The 27,204-nt window shown below is 38.6% G+C and overlaps 1 protein-coding gene across 2 annotated transcripts in view; it reads left to right on the plus strand.

Annotated features, from left to right (window-relative positions):
• The first annotated feature begins 4,120 nt into the window (after positions 1–4,120).
• The window catches only part of LOC133447506 (atlastin-2-like), a 39,600-nt gene continuing 16,516 nt past the window's right edge, over positions 4,121–27,204 (plus strand). For both annotated transcript variants that reach the window (XM_061726202.1, XM_061726208.1), the window contains exons 1-2: positions 4,121–4,199; positions 20,433–20,731. In XM_061726202.1, coding sequence (XP_061582186.1) covers positions 4,139–4,199; positions 20,433–20,731 — 360 coding nt within the window. In that variant the 5' untranslated portion in view covers positions 4,121–4,138. The remainder of the gene's footprint in view (positions 4,200–20,432; positions 20,732–27,204) is intronic.

Consider the following 27,204-nt stretch of genomic DNA (forward strand, 5'->3'; position numbering starts at 1 on the left):
AATAGTGAATGAATGAGCTAATGGTGCTAGGAGTGCATCAGTTGTACATACTGTACTGCATCTGTTCAAATAAAGATGAAAAAAGATTGGAATTTAATTTGAAATACAGTAGGAGGTAAATATTGGGCATCATGTTGTGTATATTGACAAGTAGTTGTTTACTCTAAATACTTATCTGTAATCTGAAAGAAAGTATATTGACAAACTAAAGTTCTCAAAGAAAAAATGAACAGAGTTTATCTATAGTTTGCCTTTGCTGATCCTTCTTTACCACCAGTCACACATTCATACGAGCATCAAGCCGGACGATACAAATAAGCTGAATGTTCCTAAAGCTTGTCAAAACTGTCTTATTTTAGACAAACATATCTCTTCAAATGGTGAAAGAACATTTTTCTTGAGGATAATTTTTAAAACTATGAAAAAAGTCTAAAATAGTCTTCTAATTTATTGAAACTAGGTCTTTTTCTTTCTTTGAAATGAGCTTTAGCAATGTCCTCCTCCAGCAGTCTCAGCCTGTTCCTTCCACCGGTCTCACTTCAGTACTGTTTGTGTTCACTGTTGTTATATTTCCAGTGCTAATGTACTGTATAAAATGGAAAAGACATCAAATGTCCTTGAAACACGAACACAACCTCCCACGGTTGCACATAGTTATACTTATAGTACTCACAGTTTTATGTATTACACAATCTGAAGCTAGGGAGATGGATGGTGATGCATTGTGGATGAAACTGCGTGTAACAACATTGCTTGTTCTATAATTTTAAAGTGCTGGCACTTGTGTTGGGTTATATTACTGCCTGGTTCTCTGGGCTCCAGGCTGCAGGACGGTGACTAGTCTTCATCGCTGCTCATGCATGACTCTGCAGCTTGCTCGCTGGTAATGATAATATGCAGCCTAAATGCTTTCAGACCGGCTCCAAAGCCTATACTGTTACATTCCTGCAGTATAAATCCATTTTAAGTTGTCGCAGAGTTCTATTCTAAATTTGTAAAAGGTCTCTTACTTTTTATGTGCTGCGTTGGCAGAGCTGGGTAGAGGAGCCAAAAATTGTACTCAAGTAAAAGTACTGTTACTTCAGAATAATATGACTCAAGTAGAAGTAAAAAGTAGTCATCCAAATAATTACTTGAGTAAAAGTAAAAAAGTACTTGGTGAAAAAACTACTCAAGTACTGAGTAACTGTTGAGTAACGTCTGAATTATTTTTTTTAACACAACCATTCAAACAGACAAAAGTACAAAATAATCATCTTAGATCAATCAAATTAGATCAATAAAATACATTAAAACTAATAAAAAATAAAAAATATTTTAAATTAAAATAATCTTAATAATTCAAGTACTTTAATAAATAATAAAATAAATAAAATAATAACAGAATAAAAAAATTTTATTAAGCAAAAGTAGCACAAAATGTCAAGCGTTTGTACTTTTTTAACCAGGCAGAACTAGAACAAACATGAACTCATAGAAACTCTGTGTGTGTTTGAGTCTGTGTAAATGTGACAAAACATGTAAAAACAAACATTTTTCCCAAAGAATCACCCAGTGATGTCATGAGATTGACGCGTACGCGGATAAAAGGGATAAAAGAAAAGTAACAGCTCAACGTAGCCTAATGTAGCGGAGTAAGAGGAACAGTTTCTTCTTCACAAATCTACTCAAGTAAAAGTAAAAAGTATAGTGATTCAAAACTACTCCTAAAAGTACAACATTTCCCAAAACTTACTCAAGTAAATGTAACGGAGTAAATGTAACTCGTTACTACCCAGGTCTGTGTGTTGGTGAAATTAGCAGATAACAGAGACAAAACACAGCCTATCTCTAAAACTCCAGTTGTACTACAGTAAAGTGACAGTTAACAGTGTGGTTTGTGGTGTGGTTCAACTCCAGCTGCAGGTATGACAACTATGGATATTATCAGCTTGTTCGGCTTCAAATATGATGGAATGCAAGCAAAAAGGCTGACCGGACTGCTCTCAGGTAACCTCAGGTGCTCTTACAGATTCTTATCAGAGCCAAACTGGCTGCAGATGCCCTGTGACAACAAACATGGGAAAAGAGATCAGCAGAAATCAGAGCCAGAGTTTGCAGTTGCCTGTGCCTAAAACAATGGCTTCTTCTGTTTTCAAAAGTATGAACATTGTCCCAAGTCAAGATGGATTTATTTCAGTGACAGGGGTCACATAAACATTAAACAAGAGGCAAGAGGGAATCAGCTGACAACACGTGTTTTCTGCTGAAGTCCCATGTCTTCAGAATCAAGAGCTGGCATTCAGGCTAGATTTGCTCCGGTTTGGATTTTCAAACTCTTCAAGTTGTCCAGAACTGGACTCACTTTCCTCTGAAATGATTTGAGAAGGTCAGTGGTGAACTAAATGTTTTACTTAATCTGAGCAGCTTTGAAGAACAGTTGGAATGTGTGAAAGCTGTTGTAATAAGTTCAGAATGTGTGTGTGTGTTTAATTATCTTAAGGAAAATAATAAAGCATTCATTGTAAGAGACATTCTTTGTAATTTGACCTGCAAAAAACGTGATTGTGCATCATCAGACATCTAAATCAAATCAAATCAAACTTTATTTATAAAGCACCTTTCATGCATAGAATGCAGCACAAAGTGCTTTACATAAAACAAATACAAACCTCCCCACACACACAGACAGACAAAAGCACACCACAATTCACCCAAGTTACACTCACACGCAGACACACGGTGTAGTATCTACTTATATTATTAGACCACGAGACAAGTTTTTCTTCCTTCCAATGCACCAAGTTTGACAGTATGTGTATGTGTCTTTTTTGTTTTTTATAATTCTTATTCATTAAAGGAGCATGAGGCAGGATTGAGGCAGGATTTATGAAAATAATTCGTAAATGTTTCAAGTTTTCTAGTAATAATGTCAGATGAAGCGTTCCATACCAAAAAGAATGAGCCCTCTAGTGTATCTCTCCGTTGCCTTGAACAGGCTGTGTGCTGCAAAATATGCTGCAATTCCGGGCCGGAATTTCCCGCGCTGCCCTGCGGATGTGACGTCACATGACGCTGCATGCACGTTCTCCCCGTTCTCCCGTGCTGGCTTCACTGTTGGCTGCAGTACCCCCGACGGCCGTCTTGGTGAAGGGTGGCGCTAGAGAGTCTCATTTCTTAAAAGGAGCCTCAAGCTCCTTTAATTTAAAAAAATAATAAAAACAAGACATACAGTCAAATAATTGGTTCTTCAGATAAATAATAGTATACATGCATTTGGGTAAGTAGATGTTATTTTGATCATTAGAATAGAATAGATAAATACTTTTATTGTCATTATACACGGGTACAGTGAGATTAAAAGCAGCATCACCTCTCCAGTGCAAGACAGTGCAAACAGATAAGAAGTATAAGAAATATAAATTATATAAAAATATAAAAAGGTTATAAAAAAAATTATAAAAGGTTAAAGTGCGTTTTGAATGGTGAAATCAAGACCTGAGATCCTATCTACAGGTAATAACATAACTACACATGTGGTGAAATATTGCAAATATAGGCCGGGAAAAAGTATTGCGGGGTAAAAAAAAAAACAGTAATGAAGACATTCACATATTGTTCAGGCGATTATGGCATATACTTTGATTATTATTATTCTGAAACTAACAGTGATCGTGATTTATTCACTTAGTTGTTGTTTTTTTAAGTTTTAATTTATGTTATTTGTGAATTTATTATTATTATAGATTCTTCTTCTTTCTGCTCCCTTTTCATTCACAATTTATGAAGATTTGTATTTGTATTGAATTGTTTGTTTTATTTTTTGAATGAAATAAAGAATAAAATGAAAAAAAAAATGGAAAAAGTGATATAAAGCATTGTTGTTTAATCCTTCAAAGCGATGCTTCTCCTCCTGGACCTGATAGTTTCTTCTCACCAGAAGTAAACACTCATAAAAGTAAAAGCATGAGGACTGAAATCCAGGGGGTAAATGGGTGATTGGAGGGGGCGGGGCTTGCTGAGTGGTTTGAGTGGAGGGGGCGGGGTTTGTTGAGTGTAGGGGGCGGGGCTTGCCGAGGGAGGGGGCGGGGCTTGCCCAGCGTTTTAAGCGCCGCGGAGGCTGCGCGGTGGGTGACGTCACAGCAGCAGGTCGGGAAAGATGGCGGCGGAGGAGAGCAGGTTGAAGCAGCGGCGGCCGAACAACAGATTCTCCAGAGAAGGTAGCAGCAGCACGGCCACACACAGGGATGTTACCGGCGGGATCCAAGGCAGGGGGCCGTGTTCGGGTCGGTGTTGCCAGTCCAGGGTTTGTTTCTGCTGTATAGGCGGTAAACGCTGTTAAATGACTGTGCAGGCTCCTCGCTTTGTTGAATAATCGCATCCCTCATCGTTCCGCTCCTGCTGTGAATGTGCAGGTTCTCCTCCTCACAGCGGGGGGACCGGGCACTGGAGCAGCAGGGACGGCAGGAGGGTCCTGGGGGGGTTTGGGGGGCTGTTGTCCCGGGGGTTGGTGGAGCTGCTCACCTGCGGGGGAGGTTTGTTGTTAGCGGCTGCTGGTGGAGCTGCTGGCCGGGGCTGAGGAGCTGCTGGCCGGATCAGGGGAGCTGCTGGTCCCGGGGGATCCGGGGATCAGCCCCGTGTGCGGGCTGACAGCAGCCTCTCTCACCATCTATTCTACAGGACTGTCTCAGAAAATTACAATATTGTGATAAAGTTCTTTTATTTTCTGTAATGCAATTACAAAAATGTCACACATTCTGGATTCATTACAAATCAACTGAAATATTGCAAGCCTTTTATTGCTGATTATGTCTTACAGCTTAACCCTTGTGCTGTCTTTGGGTCAAAATGACCCAATTCTTCTCTCCTTCTTTCCTCCTGCCATGCTCTCTCCTTCCTTCTTCCTTTCCTCTTCTCCTCCTTTTTTACCTTCCTTTACTCCTTTTTCTTCCTTCCTCCCTTTCGTCATTCATTCCTTTATTACCTTCTTTCCTTTTCTCCATTCCTTCTTTCTTCCCTCCCTCCCTTCTTTCCTTTTCTCCCTTCTTTCCTTCCTTTCCCCCTTCCTTCCATCTTTTCTCCCTTCCTTCATTCCTTCTTTTCCCTCCCTTGACCCAAAAACAGCACAAGGGTTAAGATTCCCAGAATATTCAAATTTTTTGAGATAGGATATTTGAGTTTTCTTAAACTGTAAGCCATGATCAGCAATATTAAAATAATAAAAGGCTTGCAATATTTCAGTTGATTTGTAATGAATCCAGAATGTATGAGGTTTTTGTAATTGCATTACAGACAATCACAATATTCTGATTTTCTGAGACAGTCCTGTAGGATCTTGCTGGACTCCCTGCACGAGTCATCCCTGCTGAATCAGAACATTCCCGTTTCTCCTGCATGTCTGCTGGCTCCCCGCCAGGTGAGGGAATAAACCGGTTACCTGGCTGTGGTGAAACATTTACTTCACTCATTCACTCCCCTTAACCTCAACACCGAGCACGACCTGAACGCTTCCTGTTTCCACGGCTTTGAACGTTTTGACCGTATAGAAACGTAATGTTTGCCATTTTAAGAATGAGATGTACCTGCTGGATCTACTGCCCTTACTTTTTAACAACTGGTGCTTTTTATATTGCCTCCTTTTTTATCATTTAATTTGTTATTTACTGTTCAATTGTGTCTTGCTGCTTTTTAATGTTGATGTAAAGCACTTTGAATTAGGGGTGGGACGATACGGGTAACATATATAACATTACAGAACATGTGTATTTTCTGAATGATGTGGGAGTTATGTTTGGGTCACAGTTTGTTGCACTTTATCCATTCATTGTTTTTATTGCTTTTATGTTTTTATACTGTGCTTTTTATACTTTATTTATTCCTCTTATTTTGATTGCTTCCTTTGCACTTTGGCGGGAACATCCTAACCAATCTCGTTGTAATCTGAGCACAATGACAATAAAGTCTATTCCATTCACGATTCAATACTGTGGCGATATGTGTGGCCCACGATAACGATAATATCACGATACACGATATCTACGATATTTGATATATTGTAAGAAATTTCATCAACGATATATGTGACTGAAAAAGAAGAAATACCCATAAAAAGGAAAACGTCTGTAGTTATGCATTTATTCAATGCCAAAACTTCATACAATGTACAAAGAAAGTATATTATATTTCCTCACTGCCTCCTAGTCTTGTAAATGTAAACGCTGGACAAATTAAAGTGCATGAACAATAGTGCGGTGACAACTGCGTAAATCTATTATGTGTGTTGTAATAAAATATTGATATTTGCCAACAGGTTATCGATTATTTATTGCAACAGAGAGCGCAACAATATATTGCAATATCTTTTTTTTTTTTCCTCCCCCACCACTACTTTGAATTACCTTGTGTTAAATTGCGCTATACAAATAAACTTGCCTTGCCTTTAGATGTGATCTGTCGTGACTCGTAAAGAAGGTTTTTATGCAAACACATTGATAATGGAGTCAGTTGTTTCCTGCGGGACACTCCTCTGCATTTCTGTTTATTTAGGTATTCATTTGTCCAGACAGATATATCTGAGGATGAGGAGTGCTGTTGGAGTTCTCCCAGAACCGTGTGAACGGATGAAATGGGCGTTTGGAAGAGCTGGGGCTTGACGTGTAATCTGTGTTCACACGTGCACACGGCCCTGTGGATGGTTGACATTTAATCTGCCAACTTCTAACTTCAGCATAATTCTGTTTGCGTGCCACTTATTTTTACCCGACTGCCTGAGTCCAGTAGTGGAGGATCTGTAAATGCTGCCCGCTGTAAACCGTTGGCTTGTTGCTCTCAGATAACCCATGACTGGATAGCCGGGCTATGATTGAGTAGTTCACATTTCCAATACTTTTTAATTAAAGCTGCAGAGTCCCACTAACCTCCTCGTGCACTTTGTAATAGATCAGTGTAAAAGGACAAACTGAGACATTATTATTCCATTTTAATCATCTCATTTCAAAATTAGGCCTGTGTTGAGAAAAATCGATTTTCCGATTCTAAATCGATTCTCATATTAATTCCTAAAAATCTATTCATATGTCTAAAGATCGATTTTTTTTTTTTTTTTTTTTTTTTTTTTTTTTTTTTTTTTCTTTTTCATTTATTTATTTATTTATTTTTTTTCTTTTTCATCATTACATTACAACTTTTGGTTATTTTTTTGTATATCCCCAAAAAAGTAATGTTTTGTTGGACACGATAATGACTGGTGCCATGTTTTTGCCTTTAAATATGTTAAAGATATGAAAACATTAAAGTGTTAAGTTACAATTAGGGATGCAAATTATCGATTATTTCATAATTGATAGTTGATAACCTTATCGATCGATCATCGATTAGTTGATAAGCGGCGTTTTTTTCCGCATCTGAGATACAAACATAATTTTTTTGCTTATATAAAATACAAAGGACATTTTAATGTATTCCTTAATCAAATATTTATTTGATACAAAAGTAACAAAAAGACATTTTTGTACCACAAGGAATATAATATAAAGTGCACTTCAAGGCTATTAGTAGTAGCAGCAGCCATAATAGTGTCATTTGTGTCAAGCAAATTTTAAGTTCTAGTTACGTTTTAAGTTAGAGTTTTGGCAGTGTTCAAAATAAAATTATGAGACCTGCTGTATTGGAGCACATTTTCTTTTAGTTAAAACTGTAGCGGGGACAGATGTTTAGAGAAACCTATGTATGTACCGGGTGAAGGCTGATTTATGGTTCCGCGTTACAACAACGCAGAGCCTACGCCGTAGGCTACGGCGGCGGCTCTGCGTCGATTTAATGCGGAACCATAATTCAGGCTTCAGAGGGGGAACATATCGGAGAACAACCAGAAGAATATAGAGTGGATTAAAAATAAAAGTTAAGCACTGAGCTACATGTGTCTCCCGTCTGGGCCATTGCAGACTCATTGACTGAGCATGTTACTAAAACCAAACATATCCGCCGTCTCTTTCTTCTTACTTTATGTGCGCGGCGCAGCGCGTTGTGTCGCATTAAATGTGGTCCGGGCGTAATACCAGCTGGTGAAATTAAACGAAAGAAATAAATAAATAAATAAATAGATTAATTGTAATCGTTACTTTTAATCGGGTAATTTGATAACGGCAATTAATCGAAAATCGATTAATTGTTAACATCCCTAGTTATAATTGCATAAATTGTCTATATTTCATTACTTTATATACTGTCTTGGGGTTACATTTGCAAAAAATGATAAAAACCAAATGCCCAAAAATTAAAAACCAAAATAGACCGAAAATGGGACAAATAAAAACGGAATGTGGGAAAAAATAAAAGCGATTTCCTCCGTCTCTGTTTCCTCCCTGGATCTGTTTGGTAATTCTGACCCACATGATGTTTCTGAAAGCAGTTCTATCAGCATTCTGGGAGCTGATTGGTCCTTACAGCATCATTAGCTGCAATACTTGCTGTTGAATCTCAATATAATACTAGTATTAACATGTTGCAGAACTACAGTCATATAATTCATGCAACAGCTCAAAAAACAGTTTTAATAACACTAACCCAAATCAATATCCGAATCAAATCTTGATAATCGATTCTGAATCGGAATCGATTCTTGACATTTGAATCGATCCCCAGCCCTATTCAAAATTATGATCAGAAATCCCTTTTTGAAGTTGTCAAATGGGACCTCATGGTTTCTAGATGTTGTGAGCTTGTCCCTGAGCTGTACTGTAGGTCGGCAGCATCGATAGAATGATGCCTACAAGCGTTAATGCTGGGCTTTAGAGTTGTTTCACATTTTGATAGGCTCCTCAGCAGCACACAGAGATATTTGAGAAGAACTTGTGTGTGTCTGCGACCGCCCACCGGATGTAGGGGGTGAGTTGACTAAAGAGAGCTGCACAATAAAGAGGTTCCTTGGATTGAATTGATGTAAATCAATGGCCAGCCAAGTCTATTTGATACGCAGGAAAATATGCCTATTCACTGCTGACGTGTTGGCAAACTAATATGAGAAAGCTGGAGACGTCGCTAGTGCAAGCTGAGGAATGTGAGCAAGCATGGTCACATGATCACCTCCTCGTTATAACTTATAGCTGCTTTGTGCAATCAACACTAACTCCAGAGAAGCTTAGTTTCACTGATCAGTTTATATATAAATAAACTGTACTTTATATATAAAGTACCAATTGGGAAACGTACATTAACTTGGATGTTTTAACGCATTGATAGCAACAGTTTGAGTGAACACTAACAAGGGCTCATGGGTTCAAGAGCAGCAGATGCAGAGATCATTAAAGCCACTTAGACTACGTCCACACTGCAGGCCTTAATGCTCAATTCCATTTTTTTTTTTCCCATATCCGATATTTTTGTGTGGCTGTTCACATTATATTTTAAAATGTGTCCTATATCAGACTGGAGTGTGAACGCATCGCGGCCCTGAACTGACCCGTATGCGCAGAGGAACAATAACAAAGACGTCACACGCAGCACGCCGTCGTACGGCGGTAAACATGCAGGCAACAGAAGTGAGCGTACATGGGGATATTTTGAAGTTGTTGTGTGGTGGAAGCCGACGAAACTGTGAGCAAGTGTTAATGAAGAGGAGAAGGAGGAGAAAGAAAGCCGCATTTTTAATAATGGCTTTTTTGGTGGAGCGATGGTTGCCTCGTCTGTAGAGAGGTGTGTGTGTGTGTGGGTGTGGATGCGGACTCGGAGTCAGGAGTGGTGGGATCATGATGTGATGAACATCTTTACAGAGATGTTATCCGCTATCCTCCATGTTTGTCTTGACCTTTTCCGATCTCTTCCGAGTGACTCCCGCCCCCGCCAGCGCAGTATTATGACAACGGTCGCTCTCAAGTGACGTCAAAGTCGCATTAATTCCGACCTGGCTGTTCACACTGAGGTCGCATTGCAAAACATCAGACCTGTATCTGATTTAGAACCACATATGGAAGCGACCTGAATCTGATTTGAAAAGATCAGATTCCATGTGACTTGTGCTGTTCACACTGTCATAAACAAATCAGATCTGAGTCACATATGAGCAAAAAATCGGATTTGGGTCACTTGGAAACCTCAGTGTGAACGTAGTCTTATAATCATGCACAAAGCTAGATACGCCTGTCGAAAAACGTCACAAACACTGATATTTCCTTGGGCGGCCTTTAGCTTTAATTATGGCATACATTGGCTGTGGCATTGCTCTGATGGGTTTCTGCAATGGCCCAACATTTACTTTGGTCCAGACTTGCATTAATGCTTCATCAAGATCCCATACTGATGACGTGAGAGTCGAGCTGTTGCATGGATAGTCCAGACCTTAACCTCAGTGAGGGAGAAGACTTTGTGCGTTATCTTGGAATATGTTCGTGCCATTGGGGACGGAAAATGAAACTGCTGTTCACCACATCAGTTGGGGTTAAATAACCTGTTGCCAGCTGAAATGTAATCATCCATAACTGAGTGGGGAAACTCTCCTATTTGCTTAGTTAAATCCAGGTGCTGACACTTGGCTTTTGGACACTTTTCTAGATTGATATGGAGAAACCCCTCAGTGCAGCAGGTATGCCAGTTTAGAAAGTCTGTCTGAATATCCCTGTTTATAATCATCTTACCATTTCTTCTATTGCATATACGATAGGTTTTCGCTTGTCACTACATGAATAAAGAGAGACACAATCTAAAGGATGAGCATTTTGTCAGTAATTAGCTGTGTACCTATATTTACTTTGGCCATGTAATATCTATATAAATCTGTGGTAATGTCACAAATGTTTAGTTTTTTTTAAATATTTGTTTAAATAGACATTGAGTTTCAGGCCGTTTGTCACTTGCTATTTTTGCTCCTCTGTTCAACCCCTTCCTGATAAATGCCACACAACACCACTTTGCAGAATTTTACAACTGCTTTCTACTTGATGGCTTTGGATTTTTTATTTATTTTTCTCTTTGGCTTAATGCTAGCTAGCATAATGTGCATCAGACTATTGGAATTTGTCTTTTGGTATGAAAAGAAATGTCTTGCACATAAAAAAGCTGGTTGGCAGGCGACTGCAGCCTCACGCTACTGTATTTACTGCAGCTCTCAAAAGAAGAGAAACATTGATTTATTAGTTGTCCATTTATGTACAACTATTTCAATAACATTTTCCATTCGGATCAACTTTCTCAGGACATGTCTTTTACGTCCACTTAAAAACTTAAACTGTTAATGTCTGATCATGAAAACATAAGACATCTTCTGTGATTGAGGAGATAGAATTTTTTTTTTATCCCCTTCTCACTGCAATTCTGCCTTGTCCTGGGATTTATTTTTCTCTTTCCTCCCTGAGGGCGTCCTCTACAGAGACCTCTGGAACGCTGAATTAACTGGATCATTGGTTTTACAGAAAGCACTGCGTAAAGCCATGTCGTTGCCTCAAAGACGACTTTCTGTCAACCTGTACATCACTTGCGTCCCTCACTGGGGTTATGTCAGTGACTACGTTTACATGCAGTCAAAATTTGGGTTATTGCTAATATTCCGGTTACTAAAACATTCGGAATATTCCATTTACATGCGTGAGCAAACAGGGTTATCCCTGTATACATGGTGATTAATCATTCGGGATATCTGGATCAAACCAGCGATGCACGGAGAACGTGATGACGCAATTAGCGTCATTTCCGCTTCTTCTTCCTGTATCCAAATTCAAAACAAATGCTGCTTCGCTCACCTCCTTGTAAATCTCGCTATCCCGGTTAGGGGTGGGCAAAAATATTGATACGGCAATATATCGCGATACATAGTCTCCCGATACGATATCGATATTCAATGTATGTATCGCGATATATTGCTGTATCAATATTTTTGCCCACACCTAGCTGCACTTTATTTTGTGATTTCAGTGTGGGTGAGACACTGCATTTTTATTTTTGTCACTTTAAGTCAGGGGCAAGTAGCTGTACTGTATTTTTGTGATTTCAGTTTCAGTGTGGGTGAGACACTGCATTTTATTTTGAGTATTTTGTATCTAAGAATAATGCACACACTGCACTTTTCATTGTGTTTCAATGTGTTTTTCCATGCAAATATGTTGCATAATTAAAATGGGAAATTTGAATTACATTGTTTTGACTCAGTCTGTCCAATGCATTATCACTATCATCTGATGTACATATATACAACTTGGATTTTAAGATGTGTAATGCATTTTTAAAATTTTCGGTGAACTATGTAGAATATCGCATAATCGGGATATCGCAATTTGTATCGTGTGGTGGCTCAAGTATCGTGATGCGTATCGTATCGTGAGGTCCTTCCCAATACCCACCCCTAATCCCGGTACTTTCTACCGTCTACAAATGCCAAAATGTTCATATTCTTCATTACATTTATGAAGTGATTAGTCTCCTCCTCACTTCAAAAGTGATCTGGTCTTGGTTTCTCCGTGTTTATAAGAACTTCCTGGACTCAAAAGACCAGGATTCCTTGTGAACAGAACATGAGCAGAAAACAAAATCCTGTTCCGTTTTATCAGGATATTCCGTTTGGCGTTTACATGACCCAATATTCGGGTTTTAAAAGGAGTAACCCAGGGGTCATATTCAGGTTTTTAAAAACCAGAATATGAGCAAATTCGGGTTATTCAAAGGGGTTATTGGTGTTTACATGGCCGTGCAAATTTGGGTTATTGCCAATATTCGGGTTTTAAAAGGGTTATTGATGCATGGAAACGCAGTCATTGCTTTATTAGTTGTCCATTTATGTACAACTATTTCAATAACATTTTTCATTCGGATCAGCTTTCTCAGGACGTGTCTTTTACGTCCACTTAAAATCTTAAACTGTTAGTGCCTGATCATGAAACTATCTTGTGACATCTTGTGTGATTGAGGAGACTGTTTTTATTTATCCCCTTCTCACTGCAATTCTGCCTTGTACTAGGTTTTATTTTTCTCTTTCCTCCCTGAGGGCGTCCTCTACAGAGACCTCTGGAACGCTGAATTAACTGGATCATTGGTTTTACAGAAAGCGCTGCGTAAAGCCATGTCGTTGCCTCAAAGACGACTTTCTGTCAACCTGTACATCACTTGCGTCCCTCACTGGGGTTATGTCATTGTTCCGTTCTAACCGTTGAGCGTTCCAGTTTGCGGAAGAGTCACATGTCCTTATCCCAGCTCCATCCCAGACCTGAATGAAGACGCTGTGCTCGTTGCCTTGAGGCCTTGAGGCCTCGCTGCGTGAGCCGGATCTGTTCACCAGGGCAGAGTCTGAGAACGGTCACGTAATCACATCGTCGGATTCACTCTCTCAACCTGGCAATAAGTGACTACTTCATTTTCTGGCCTTGACAGCTTTGCCCTATTTCCTCAGTCCCTTGCTGTGGGTTTTGATTTCCGGCCACATTATGAGTTTCCTCATAACTTGGCAGATTTTGTGCCAAAAAAGGTCTTTTTAAAGTCTTTCTATGGGCAATTTTGTATTGTTTTTGTAACATTCTTGTCACAACATCTGCCATCTAGAGTTGAGTTTGGAAATCACTGGAATGGTGTGACTGTTTTGGTGCCACCACACTTTTTTTGCATTCTTTTACCATGTTTAATGTAGCACCGCTGCATTATCCGCATCTATGACGAGCTTTCATTTTTCCCAGCATATATTTTCTTTTATTGATTGAGTTATAGTTTTTATAATAAATATATAATATTCCTCATTCATGGTCTCGTGTTGTCTTTTCGTTTTCTCACTGACACATCAATGTACAGAACTTATCAACGCGAGCAAATTGTTAGCAACAAAGCAACACCAGTTGATATTTTGTGATATTTTCCCATTCTTACCTGTAACACGAAGGCAGAGACACTTGAATGAATGCCTGAAATGGTCAGGAAAGATGTTAGCAGGGCCGTAGAGTGGAGTAGAACCGCTGCCATGCAAGGGAAGCTTACAGCTCGTTTCCAAGTTAACAGACTGGTGAAACACCGAGGACCGGCTGCATTTACTGTAAACCTCCAGCTACACTCTCATTCTTGTAAAGGTAGTGGCTCCTTTTGTGCAGGACCAGACGGGTGATGCAAATGGGAATAAGACATTTTCATCATTGGTTATTAATTTGGAAATAAAAAATATTACTGAATTGGATTGCAATGTGGTTAATAAATACATGAAGAAATGGTCTCATTTCTGCAGCATTTTCTTATTGATTGTTAGTTTTAAAAAGGGATCATGCAATTCACAATTTTGTGATTGAATACATTTAAAGTCTTTTGAAAAAGTACTGTTGAATAGAGAAGGAACTTAATTTAAAAATGTATTTATTGGTCGGACAATGCAAAGCACCCAAGATGAGATGAAAATACAAATGATTTGAAGGGTTGCTCTTTATAGATGCAAGTCCTTTTTTGATTTGCTTCAAATTCAACCTTTTTTTTTTTTTTTTAAAGAGTATGTAGTTCCTCCAAATAACCTTCAATTTCCCTTTGGTGGTTCAAGTGTTTTTGAATTGAATTATATTGAACTAAAGATTTCTCAAACCTGAAATGTTAATGTTTTGATCTCCTCCTGGGTACGGTAGCTTGCAGTGTATGGAGGAGAGTAGGGCTGAAACGATTCCTCGAGTAATTAGATTACAAAAAATGATCGAGGAATTTTCTCTGCCTCGAGGAATCGTTTTAATTTTGCAGCTCAAAGCAGGTATTTCGCCCGGACTGCATTTAATGCGGTACAGCGCGCTGGTACAGCACGTAAAGTTAGAAGAAAGAGGCGGCGGATATGATTGGTTTTTGTAACATGCCGTGCTCAGGCATTCTCCAATGGCCCAGACGGTAGACACATGTAGCTCAGTGCTTAACTTTTATTTTTAATCCACTCTATATTCTTCTGGTTGTTCTCCGATATGTTCCCCCTCTAAAGCCTGAATTATGGTTCCGCATTAAATCGACGCAGAGCCCAGGCCGTAGCGTACGGCGTGGGCTCTGCGTTGGTGTAACGCAGAGCCATAAATCAGCCTTCACCCGGTACATACATAGGTTCCTCTAAACATCTGTTCCCGCTACAGTTTTAACTAGAAGAAAATGTGCTCCAATACAGCAGGTCTCATAATTTTATTTTGAACACTGCCAAAACTCAAAATCTTAAAGACTTTAGCTTAAAACTTAACTAGAACTTAAAATTTGCTTGACACAAATGAAAGTTCAATTGAAACACGTGGGAAAAACACCTAACCTTTTTAAGTGATGTGTGTTATCAGGTGTAATGGCATTTTTAGGTTAGAAATAAGACCATTTCTTTGTAAGATCCTTAGTTTTTTGAGTGAAGGCAGTGAATTTGGTCGACTGGTGTAAGTTCAGGGTTTTTAAATGCACAGCCATGAACCTACTGGATTATATAATTTAGTCTTAGTGATGTCAATTAACATCTAACATCTTATGTATATTTATAATTGCTCTTTAACTAAACAAAAACATGTTTTATCCGATTAATCGATTGGAATTTTCAGTAGAATACTCTATTACTAAAATATTCGATAGCTGCAGCCCTAGAGGAGAGTCATGCAAACATAAGGCATTATTATCAGTTTTTACTTTAAAAATATATTACTAGATTGGATTGGAAATGATTTACTTTGGCCCTTTCATTTTCATGACATCTCAGGTCCTCTATACCTGTGAAGCTTCATTAGATTCTGACCATCAGGGATGAAAATTAGACATTATTTAAAAGCTAACCCTAGATGTTCATTGCAGACTTGAGTTGATTTTGGGTTTTACATGAACCACTGGTCACACCTGATAAATGCAGCCGGTTCTATCTGCCAGCGTGTATTGCCACAATCAAAAAGCCTCCGATGCGCTTCATACTGGTAGTTTTTGTCTTTTCTCTTGAAAGTAAACAGTTGCCTCACACATTTTAAAGTTGCCCTTTAATTGAAGTTGGCTGTGCAGAGTCCTCAAAAGTAGACGAGTCACAGTTCTCAGTTCTCAGAGCGACAGCTACTCGTTGTTGCGTGTGTTTTAAGCGCTGCCACCTTTTCAGTTATTGCTTACTGTGTATCTCCATCTTTACCTCATGTTTTTCATGCGGATGGCTAATCCTGATATCCTGCTGCTAATCGGCTGAGTCTGTTAAGAGCTGAGTCAGACTTATTGAATAGCTTTTAGGTGGACGTGTACGTGTTGGGGCTTGTCCAGGCTGTTGCAGGCCGTCTATTGTTGCTTTTGGAATCGTCCCTCCTTTTTGCTGTCTGCCCTTGAACTTTGTGACCTTTTGCTACATTTCAGGCTTCAAACATAAAGATATAAAACTGCAATTTTTTGTGAAGAATCAACAAGTGGGACACAATCATGAAGTGGAATTAAATTTATTGGATATTTCAAACTTTTTTAACAAATAAACTGAAAAATTGTGTTTGCAAAATGATTCACCCCCTTTACTTTCAGTGCAGCAAACTGTGTCCAGAAGTTCAGTGAGGATCTCTGAATGATCCAGTGTTGACCTAAATGACTAATGATGATAAATGGAATCCACCTGTGTGTAATCACGTCTCTGTATAAATGCACCTGCACCGTGATCGTCTCAGAGGTCCGTTTAAAGCGCAGAGAGCATCATGAAGAACAAGGAACACACCAGGCAGGTCCCAGACACTGTTGTGGAGAAGTTTAAAGCTGGATTTGGATACAAAATATTTCCCAAGCTTTTAAACATCCCAAGGAGCACTGTGCAAGCAATAATATTGAAATGGAAGGAGTATCAGACCACTGCAAATCTACAAAGACCTGGCTGTCCCTCTACACTTTCAGCTCATACAAGGAGAAGACTGATCAGAGATGCAGCCAAGATGCCCGTGATCACTCTGGATGAACTGCAGAGCTCTACAGCTGAGGTGGGAGACTCTGTCCATACCACAACAATCAGTCGTATACTGCACAATTCTGGCCTTTATGGAAGAGTGGCAAGAAGAAAGCCATTTCTTAAAGATATCCACATAAAGTGTTAAGGTTTGCCACAAGCCACCTGGGAGACATACTAAACATGTGGAAGAAGGTGCTCTGCTCAGAGGAGACCAAAATCAAACTTTTTGGCAACAATGTAAGACCCTATGTTTGGCGTAAAAGCAACCCAACTCATCACCCTCAACACACCATCCCCACTGTCAAAATTGATGGGAAGATGGATGGAGCCAAATACAGGACCATTCTGGAAGAAAACCTGATGGAGTCTGCACAAGACCTGAGACTGGGACGGAGATTTGTCTTCCAATAAGACAATGATCCAAAATATAAAGCAAAATCTACAATGGAATGGTTCACAAAAAACATATCCAGGTGTTAGAATGGCCAAGTCAAAGTCCAGACCTGAATCCAATGGAGAATTTGTGGAAAGAACTGAAAACTGCTGTTCACAAACGCTCTCCATCCAACCTCACTGAGCTCCAGCTGTTTTGCAAGGAGGAATGGGCAAAAAAATCAGTCTCTCGATGTGAACTGATAAACTGATAGAGAAAAACCCCAAGAGACTTACAGCTGTAATCGCAGCAAAAGGTGGCGCTATAAAGTATTAACTTAAGGAGGCTGAATAATTTTGCACACCCAATTTTTCAGTTTTTTATTTGTTAAAAAAGTTCGAAATATCCAATAAATTTCATTCCAGTTCATGATTGTGTCCCACTTGTTGTTGATTCTTCACAAAAAATTACAGTTTTATATCTTTGTTTGAAGCCTGAAATGTGGCAAAAGGTCACAAAGTTCAAGGGGGGCAAATACTTTCGCAAGGCACTGTATATGTGTGTATGTATGCGTATTTTATTTATATATATATATATATATATATATATGTGTGTGTGTGTGTGTGTGTGTGTGTGTGTGTGTGTGTGAGATGGGAGACCATCATCCAACAAAAATCACCTTGATGTAGGGCTGGGCGATATGGACCAAAAGTCATATCTCGATATTTTCTAGCTCTCTATTTTCTAGCTGAATGGCGATACTCGATATATATATATATATATATATATATATATATATATATATAAATAAATATTTTTTCTGTGACATAATTGGGGTTTCCCCCAAAGCATTATAGCATAGCATCTCTGTTAGCTTCATTTTTTTTCTGAGGCAAAGCCTTAAAAAAAAGTTTTTTCAATTTTAATACAAAGCTTCGTGCCAAATGTCACACAGGTTCCTTTATTAACAGAGGTCTGCACAAGATCAAAATGTATAAAACAAATGAAATAAAAGTAACCTGCCTGCATATATAAAATAAAAATGCTTCTTGAATAAAATAAAACAAATATCCCTTTCCTGCACAACAATTAAATTAAAATACACTGCAATTAATACAATGTAGACAGTAACAGGCAGACTTTTCCACTGAGGTTGACAGTCGTGCAAATAACAAAACATTTGTGCAAATCTCAAATAAAACATGTAAACAGATATTGCATCTCTTTGTGCAAATCTCAAATAATTACAACAAGTCAACTACTGTACATTTTACAGATTTTGTGCCAGGAAAACTAACCTGTCAACACTGTCAGGTTTCAGCACACAAACTTACTTTTCTGCCAGTGCGAGGGGTCAGCGTTGATGTAAAGTCAATTTGTCACAAAATAAGCTATATCCATATAAACAATATTGTCTCGTACCATATCTCGTTTGACAATATATCGATATATATTAAAATCTCGATATATCGCCCAGCCCTGCCTTGATGTATTGTTTTCTGCAGACCTGTTGGTCAACAACACCAGTTGTTGATATTGTTCTTAGCCATTCACAACCAAACCACAGTTGCATCCCAAATGAACAATTTGCACCTGAATTTAAGAGTCAGGTTATTTTATTTTTGCTATTTTTAAAGCAAAAAAAAAACAATTCAAAACTGATCCAAGCGATGCTCAGTTGCGGTTTATGTCCTGTGATGTGAGGACTGCCCTGAGTGTCTTCTATAGCTGATAAAAGATGGACCAGCATCACCATTTCCTGCCATTTGTGTTAATGAAATCAGCATCACAAAATGGAAATGTGGTTTTCCTGTTATGACTTCATATTTGGAGTTGCAGTATCATGTGATGGCTTTTACGATGTCAAATCATAACAGCTGGATTCAGTGCAAGTCCAACATTAATCACAAAGAATACATATTTTTGTTGGATGTGATTTTTTTTTTTTTTAAGTGATATTATAAACGGGCGATAAAACAAGTTTATTTAATGTGGGCTATCCTGGCTCTACAGGGTTAATATGCATATTGCTTCCAGTGTTTCCAGCAGGTTTAACTGCGGATTAGCTACCCCGTCTTTGTTCTGACTCTGCTGCACCTTCACGCTTGGCTCCGGGTCAAACTGACGATGTTTGTTTCAGTACCGTGTGAACTGGTGCTGCTTTAGCCACATGCTGGCTGATTCTGCCTCTGGCCCCGCGTCTTTATCATGAGGGCTGAACTTCAGATCAAACTATGGAAGCATATGAGGGCCTATTTTCACATTAAAATGCATTTGACCACTTTTGCGGGCAAAGCATGAATAAGCAATGTCCTCTTTGTTTTCTTTTTGATTATGACATCAAATGTGCAGCGTAAAGAAGACAATGCAAATTCAAATTGGATGATTTATTCTTAGTTTTATTTATGAGTCAAATAATGCAGCCACATTCTTAAAATGAAAAAGCATTTCTGCAAATGCATTTTAATTTTCACATTTTAGATTTAAAATTCAATATTGGTAACTATTTGCTGAGGCATGATTTGAAAATTAAATCTCAAACTTCTTTCTTTTTAATTCGAATTAAGTACAAGAATGAACAGTCGTGAAGAAGAAAATTAAAATGCAAATCGGATTATACAGGACTGTCTCAGAAAATTAGAATATTGTGATTTTCTGTAATGCAATTACAAAACAAAAATGTCATACATTCTGGATTCATTACAAATCAACTGAAATATTGCAAGCCTTCTATTTTAATATTTCTGATCATGGCTTACAGCTTAAGAAAACTCAAATATCCTATTTCAAAAAATTTGAATATTCTGGGAATCTTAATCTTAAACTGTAAGACATGATCAGCAATATTAAAATAATAAAAGACTTGCAATATTTCAATTGATTTGTAATGAATCCAGAATGTATGACATTTTTGTTGTTTTTTTTTTAAATTGCATTACAGAAAATGAAGAACTTTATCACAATATTCTAATTTTCTGAGACAGTCTTATTCTTAATCTGATTTTTGAGTCAAATAATGCAGCCACATTCTTAAAATGAAAAAGCATTTCCGCAAAAGCATTTTAATTTGAAAATAGGCCCTCATGCTTTCATATAAAACAAGTTGTCTTGTGCAGCATTACATGTTATGATTTACTTCATCGTACCCCTTTGGGTTGATGCCCTTTAATGTTCTGTTCACTGCCCAGTGTCCTGTGGCTCTGGATTTTTAACCTGACCTTTTCTTCTCAGGCGGCCCTGGATTCAAATTTGGCACATCCCAGCTAAGATGTGACGAGGACGATGACGACCTGCTGGACGACCTGCTGGATGAAGAGGAGGGAGAGGAGGTGTGCGCGGCCCGCCCGCTCCAAATCGTGGTGGCCGACGAGGAGGAGCACTCGTTCCGGCTGCAGGAGGCGGCGCTGGAGCAGCTGCTGCTGCAGGACGAGGTGCAGGACCTGCACGTGGTCGTCGTCTCCGTGGCCGGAGCCTTCCGCAAGGGCAAGTCCTTCCTGCTGGACTTCATGCTGCGCTACATGTACAAGCAGGTACACCAACTAGCAGTAGGCCTGTGTTGAAAAAATCGATTTCCCAATTCTAAATCGATTCTCATATTAATTCCTAAAAATCAATTCATAAAGATCGATTTTATTTTTTTTTAATTTTTTTTTTATTTATTTTTTTTAATTTTATTTATTTATGTATTTTTTTTTTTCATCATTACATTACAACTTTTGGTTATTTTTTTGTTTATCCCCAAAAAAGGAATGTTTTGTTGGACACGAGAATAACTGGTGCCATGTTTTTGCCTTTAAATATGTTTGAAGGTATGAAAACATTAAAGTGTTAGGTTAAAATTGCATAAATTGTCTATATTTCATTACTTTATATACTGTCTTGGGGTTACATTTGCAAAAAAATGCTAAAAACCAAATGCTCAAAAATTAAAAACCAAAATAGACCGAAAATGGAACAAATAAAAACGGAATGTGGGAAAAAATAAAAGCGATTTCATCCGTCTCTGTTTCCTCCCTGGATCTGTTTGGTAATTCTGACCCACGATGTTTCTGAAAGCAGTTCTATCAGCATTCTGGGAGCTGATTGGTCCTTACAGCATCATTAGCTGCAATACTTGCTGTTGAATCTCAATATAATACTAGTATTAATATGTTGCAGAACTACAGTCATATAATTCATGCAACAGCTCAAAAAACAGTTTTAATAACACTAACCCAAATCAATATCGGAATCGAATCGATTCTGAATCTTAAGAATCGGAATCGAATCGATTCTTGACATTTGAATTGATCCCCAGCCCTAACTAGCAGCCCACGTGGGGCTGGGTTTATTTTATTTATTTGAGTCTTTGTTTTGAAGGTTTGTAGAATGATTGGGATTCCTGAGTAAACTAAAGCAGAGAAACACAAACACACCCAGTGTTTGAGCTGGTCTTCTGCAGCGGGCTTAGACCCGTATTCTGAGAGAACATGGAGCTTACTGATGAATAATCCTAATGGTTTGGTTACTTTTTGTTCCAGAATAGCTCTGTACACAAATAACAACATTTAATCTCCCACACTTTTAAAATCTAGCTGCAAAGAACGGGATCAAATGGTGCACAGTCACAATACAGGCAGAAAAAAAACATTCCCAACACATGGAGCATGTGTGTGTGCATGTGAAAGTCTATCTGGATGTGAATAAACAACTCTAAAATGTAGCATTACACTAATATTAGATACTTTCTGCATTACTTTATATCTATGTTTTCATAAATTCATAAGACTCAGAAAACCGGATGGATGTCGTTTATCCTCCAGCCTGGTTAAGAGAGGAAGCTGCTGCTGATTTCAGTCAGTCATCGTGTGTTTAAGCCGTTACAGCCTAAACTAAAACAGAGTTTTGTGGCAGACTTAACGGTCCACTTGAAGCTTTATTTCTGTCTCTGAATAAACAAAAATATGAAATGAGAACACATTCTTCTTTTCTTGTAAATGACTTACTGTATTTTCCGCACTATAAGGCGCACATAAAAGCCTTTAATTTTCTCAAAATTAGTGCGCCTTATATACGATCATTATGGTAATTTCTGTTACTGTAGTCAGGGGGGTTGTGGGTAATGTAGTTGGTGTTGCCGAAGTTATGGCGCTAAAAACGTCAGGAATCGTCACAGACGTTAAAGACAACAGCAGCGACGCTGACTCGCATAATGGAGACTTTGACGAGACGGAGCAAAGCTGGTTTTTATTTTGTTAATAAAGTTTGACATACGGTACTTTTTTCTTGTTTTGTTTTTTGCATTTGCTGTAGGATTTTGTAGCATTTCCTGTAGCGCAGCTCCATCAGGTAGATGCTAACTCAACCCCAGCCACTATAGTACGGTATTTTACCAGATATTTAGTGCGCCTTATAATGCGGTGCACCTTTTTATATATGGAAAAACTTTTTAAATGTGTCATTCATTGAAGGTGCGCCTTATGCTGCGGAACATACGGTACTCTTGTCCATTTGTTTCTCAACATCTTTTGAGATTCAAGCTGCCTCAGTCAGGTGTTGAGTTCAGGCTGGCTTTGTCTCGCTGTTATAACTCATCTATTACACTAAGGTTGGCTGACATGCTTTCAAATCAGTAAAGGGAAGTTAAACTTAGTTTACAGTTTATTTGTTTCCCCTCATAGATCACTGAGGAGCATAGAAGCTGCGTTCAGCTTCTATGCTGCTCATGTCTGGAACAAACTCCCAGAAACCACTTGAGTAAAGCTCTAAACCTGCACTGGCACTTTTAAACTTCTTTAGAAACTTGATCATATTTCAACTACTTTATCTACGTTATTCTTTTTCTTGTTTACATTTCAAATCATGCTTTTTAATTGTTTTAATGTTTTTGTAAAGCACTTTGAATCACCTTGTTGGATTGTGCTATACAAATAAACTTGCCTTGTAAATATCCTTTAAATATGGGATATTTTTCTGATTGAAAGGCTACGTCTCTTTTTTTTTTTAAATAAGTGAAAGGAAAGGGAAGCAGATTGACTATTTATGGGAGCTGAGTATTTTTGAACATTTGAAACCAAAGCACATCTCTTAAAGTTGAAAGTTTACACTTTAGTTTTTAATGTAAATATATCAGCAGCACTTTTTTTTTTTTGTTTTAAATATAAAGGCATTGGTCCATGAACAAAGAGGAGGAGAAAGGTATGACTATTAAAGAAACCTAACCAAAGCTTGTTTTGGTTTTCCACACAAGGAACAATCCAAGTGTACCTAAATACTTCCAACACCGTGGGAATGTCCTCCCGGCTAAATGTTGGCTGCAGGGAGGAATGTAACTGCCTTGTGGAGTTTACTCCTCACCGTCTTTTATGACGTGCTGCACCTCAGCGGGTTGGTCGTTGCCCTGGTGATTGTTTTATATCACTCAAGTTTATCACTTTTAGGGGGAAGGTGGCTCAGTTGGTAGAGCGTTCACCATGAACCTGAAGGTCAGTGGTTCGAACCCTAGTTCCTCCTGTGTCCATCAAAGTGTCCTGGGGCAAGACACTGAATCCCCCAGTTGCTCCCGGTTGTCTGGCCAGCGTGGTTGTGTATGGCAGCTCCGCCGACAACCGGCTGTAGGAGTACAGCTGGAAAGCGCTATATAAGTGTAAGCCATTTACCATTTACTTTTGCCCAAAAAATAGTTTTGAAATGCAGCTATGATTTGAAGGGAACTTGTTTTTTTTTCATGCACTGGAGAGATTGAAGGTGTAAAACAAACCATCAAAGGTGGTTTAGCTTATTAATCATTAACCCTGACGTGTCATGTAACCCTGAAATTGTGTGATTTTAGGCTTTGGTTCTCGTTTGCGTCAGCGTCTCCTAGACCAGTGGTCCCCAACCTTTTTTCCTTGTTCCCCCTACTTGTGTCTAAGACCAGCCAGGCCCCCTGACCTGTACGTACTAGCAGCAAAATAGTCTTTAATTGTAATGATGTTTTTTTGATACATTTCTCTTTGGTTTACTCTGTATACATATGACTTTGGTTTTCTCCAATGTCACCAATGTATAAAATACGCACAAAAGGACATAACATATTTCTGAAAAATGTCTCTGTTAATATGAGACCAACATTTTTAAACATTTTTCCTTTAACAACCTGTCAGAGTAGATTTAAATGTTGAGTAATGATATTATAATAATAATAAGGAATTAAATAATTTCCTGTGTTTGTCACCAGTGTATAAAAAACACAAAAAATATTCAAGAATATTCATAAATTATTCCTAACAATGTCTTATGAATGACTCCTTCACAAATATAATTTTTACAACTGCATCATTTCAAAGCAGACAAAGTTTTGCGCCCCCCCAGGGGGGGCCCGGACCCCAGGTTGGGAGACACTGATGTAGAGGACCATACTCGTAAACTCACACTAGTGCACCGCCCAGTATTGTTTCCTCCTTTTAATGATTTGATTGCATGTACAGTATTGTGCAGAAGTCCAAGGCAAAGTCTTGTTTTAATCAGATTTATCACATCCATGTGCATCTTCCAATCTCAGCAGCCTGGCTCTCTAAAAGCTCCATGGATGGAAATCTTAACCATCACTGTAGATGTAACTTATGTATATTAAACCTGTGCTTGCTGCTGATGGAGGGCACACTTTATCCTTATCCTGACAGAACTAAGTGAAACAAACTCTGCTTATTTATTATTTCACTTTAATTTCAAGACTTTTCTTTTTTTTTTCTGGAATCTAGTTGGCTGCTGTTTCAGTTAACGTCACATTATTGCTCTAATGTTTAGGGCTCGCAGGAACCTTTTGAACATGTCTGTGTACGGTGAGCACAGAGGAACAATCATGTACTAAAGAGGGTTTTATGTTGGCACAATGCTGGCTCAGAACCCCCCCCCCCCCCCCTGCTTCCTGCTGTTTACTTCACACATAAAGGGAATCTTTCTGCATGGGATAAGCCCTGCGGGGTCAGGGGTCAGGGTAGAGCATTAACACGCTTCTTATGCATACCTGGAAAAAGCTGCGTCTTATTTTCTTACCTGAAATGTTTCACAGATTATGTTGAAGCTGCTAAGCTTATTTGCCCCGGGTTCAACTGCTATAAATAACATAAAATCTGCAATCTCTCTTATTGCAGCAATGACAGGAAACATACACCCTAATAATGATTAAAATGTCTGTTTCAACTATTATATAAAAACATCAAATGAATAAAAAATGTATCTTTTTTTTCCCCCTCCCTTGCAAGTAGCCCAAGTTAGTATTTTCCTTCTTTCTGAAACAAATGTGGAAAATGATTACACTGAAGGTTAATTCACTGAACTGTCAGACGTTTGCTTGATAGATTTGTACATATTTGTTCATATTTTTCTGTTGCTCTGCGAACAAAAGTGTTACTCTTTTTACTGTTACTATTTTAGTTTTGAACGAGGGTTGTAAGGTGATAGTACGTTCACATGCAGCGATTCAACCTGGTTGCAGATCGGTTGCAGACATCGTTCAGACTTTTAAACTGCATGTAAACACCTCAACCTGGTCAAGTCAACCTGGTCAAGCCGGATTCATCAACCAGTTTGGAGCACCTAGATAAGCCAGTCGCAACCAGGTTGTTAACGCCATGTATACGGGGACATGGATATTACAGTCTGCGCATGCTCGAGAATTTCCCCCGGGTGGGGTTTTCCCCCGGGGGAGGGGATTCACCCGGAAGTGAAAGGAGACGACGCGTGCTCAGCATGGATGTATTATAGAACTGGATCGGAGACTAAAAATGGCCGCCCATTCATTTCAATGCATTCTGCTCAGCCAGCGCATAAGCCGAAAAAATCTCTGACTTCTGGGTTTACTTCCGCATACAGCGGCCCATGGAGCATGCGCAGTTGAGTCACCTCCCATGATGCTCTGGGGCCTCCCATCATGCCCCGGGGCAATGACGCGAGTATTAATATAATATGTATTAATATAATATCTTAATTAATGTATATTATTACATGTATAGCATTACATATATTATTAATGTATTAATATAATATAATTACATAATATATATTAATATAAACATCCGTGGAATGCACGGACACAGCTGTGACGTCAGCCGTGACGTCACGCCCAGAAAGAGACTTTTCTTTTACTTTTCTGGCCGTTATAAAACATTTTTGACGGATATAAAGTCCATGACTTAAAAATATAGAATACAAAGATTAGTAATTGCCGGGGATTACAGCTGGAGGTGTCCTGTGAACAGTTTTAGAGGTTTCTCTTTTACTATTGCGGTCTATGGGAAAAAAGCTTTCTGGGCCGCATGGGATTTTTGGTTGCAGTACCGCGGCTGGACACTGGGAGAAATCGGCGCGCCTTCTGAGTGCCAGACCCGGGGGCTGGTGCTCAGTAGTTGAAAAGGAGGCGGCGCGTGTTTACCCATTCTTTCATTCCATTCTTCAAAACATGTCTACAGGATCATCTTTCTTTCTTGTTGTTGGTAAGCGGAGGTCAACCGGAAGTGGCTCATGTTGAAATGGTTACCTTGGGTTAGGGCTGTTGGATTAATCGATTTTAAATCGTAATCGCGATTATGTAATTTTTTTTTTTTTTTTTTAAACCTTGTCTGCACACATATTAATGATTGATTGATGGAAATACCTCTCAATACCTGCGACAAGTGCCCCATTGGAGAGGCTCTTTAGTGTAGGAGGGGGCGTTGTAACATGCCACCGGGTAGACCGGCTCGTGTTCCTTGCAAAAAACTTGCAAATGTGAATAGCAAATGTAATGACTGACATTACACACCTCTACCTCCTTCATGGGTTGCATTATTATTTAGCATGCAAAGACCCAGTTTAGTTTAATTAGAAAATGTCTTGTTTTATTTAATTGGAAATATAACTTACTGTATGTTTGCAAGTGCTGATTTGCTGATTTTTTTTTTTTTTTTTTTTTTTTTTTTTTTTCAGAGATAAAACTTTTTTTTCAACTTATTTTACAGAGTTTTGCACTTTATTCATTCATTTTTGGTTTAATAAGAGCAAA

Source organism: Cololabis saira, chromosome 1, assembly GCF_033807715.1.
Source record: "Cololabis saira isolate AMF1-May2022 chromosome 1, fColSai1.1, whole genome shotgun sequence".
Classification (NCBI taxonomy): Eukaryota; Metazoa; Chordata; class Actinopteri; order Beloniformes; family Belonidae; genus Cololabis; species Cololabis saira.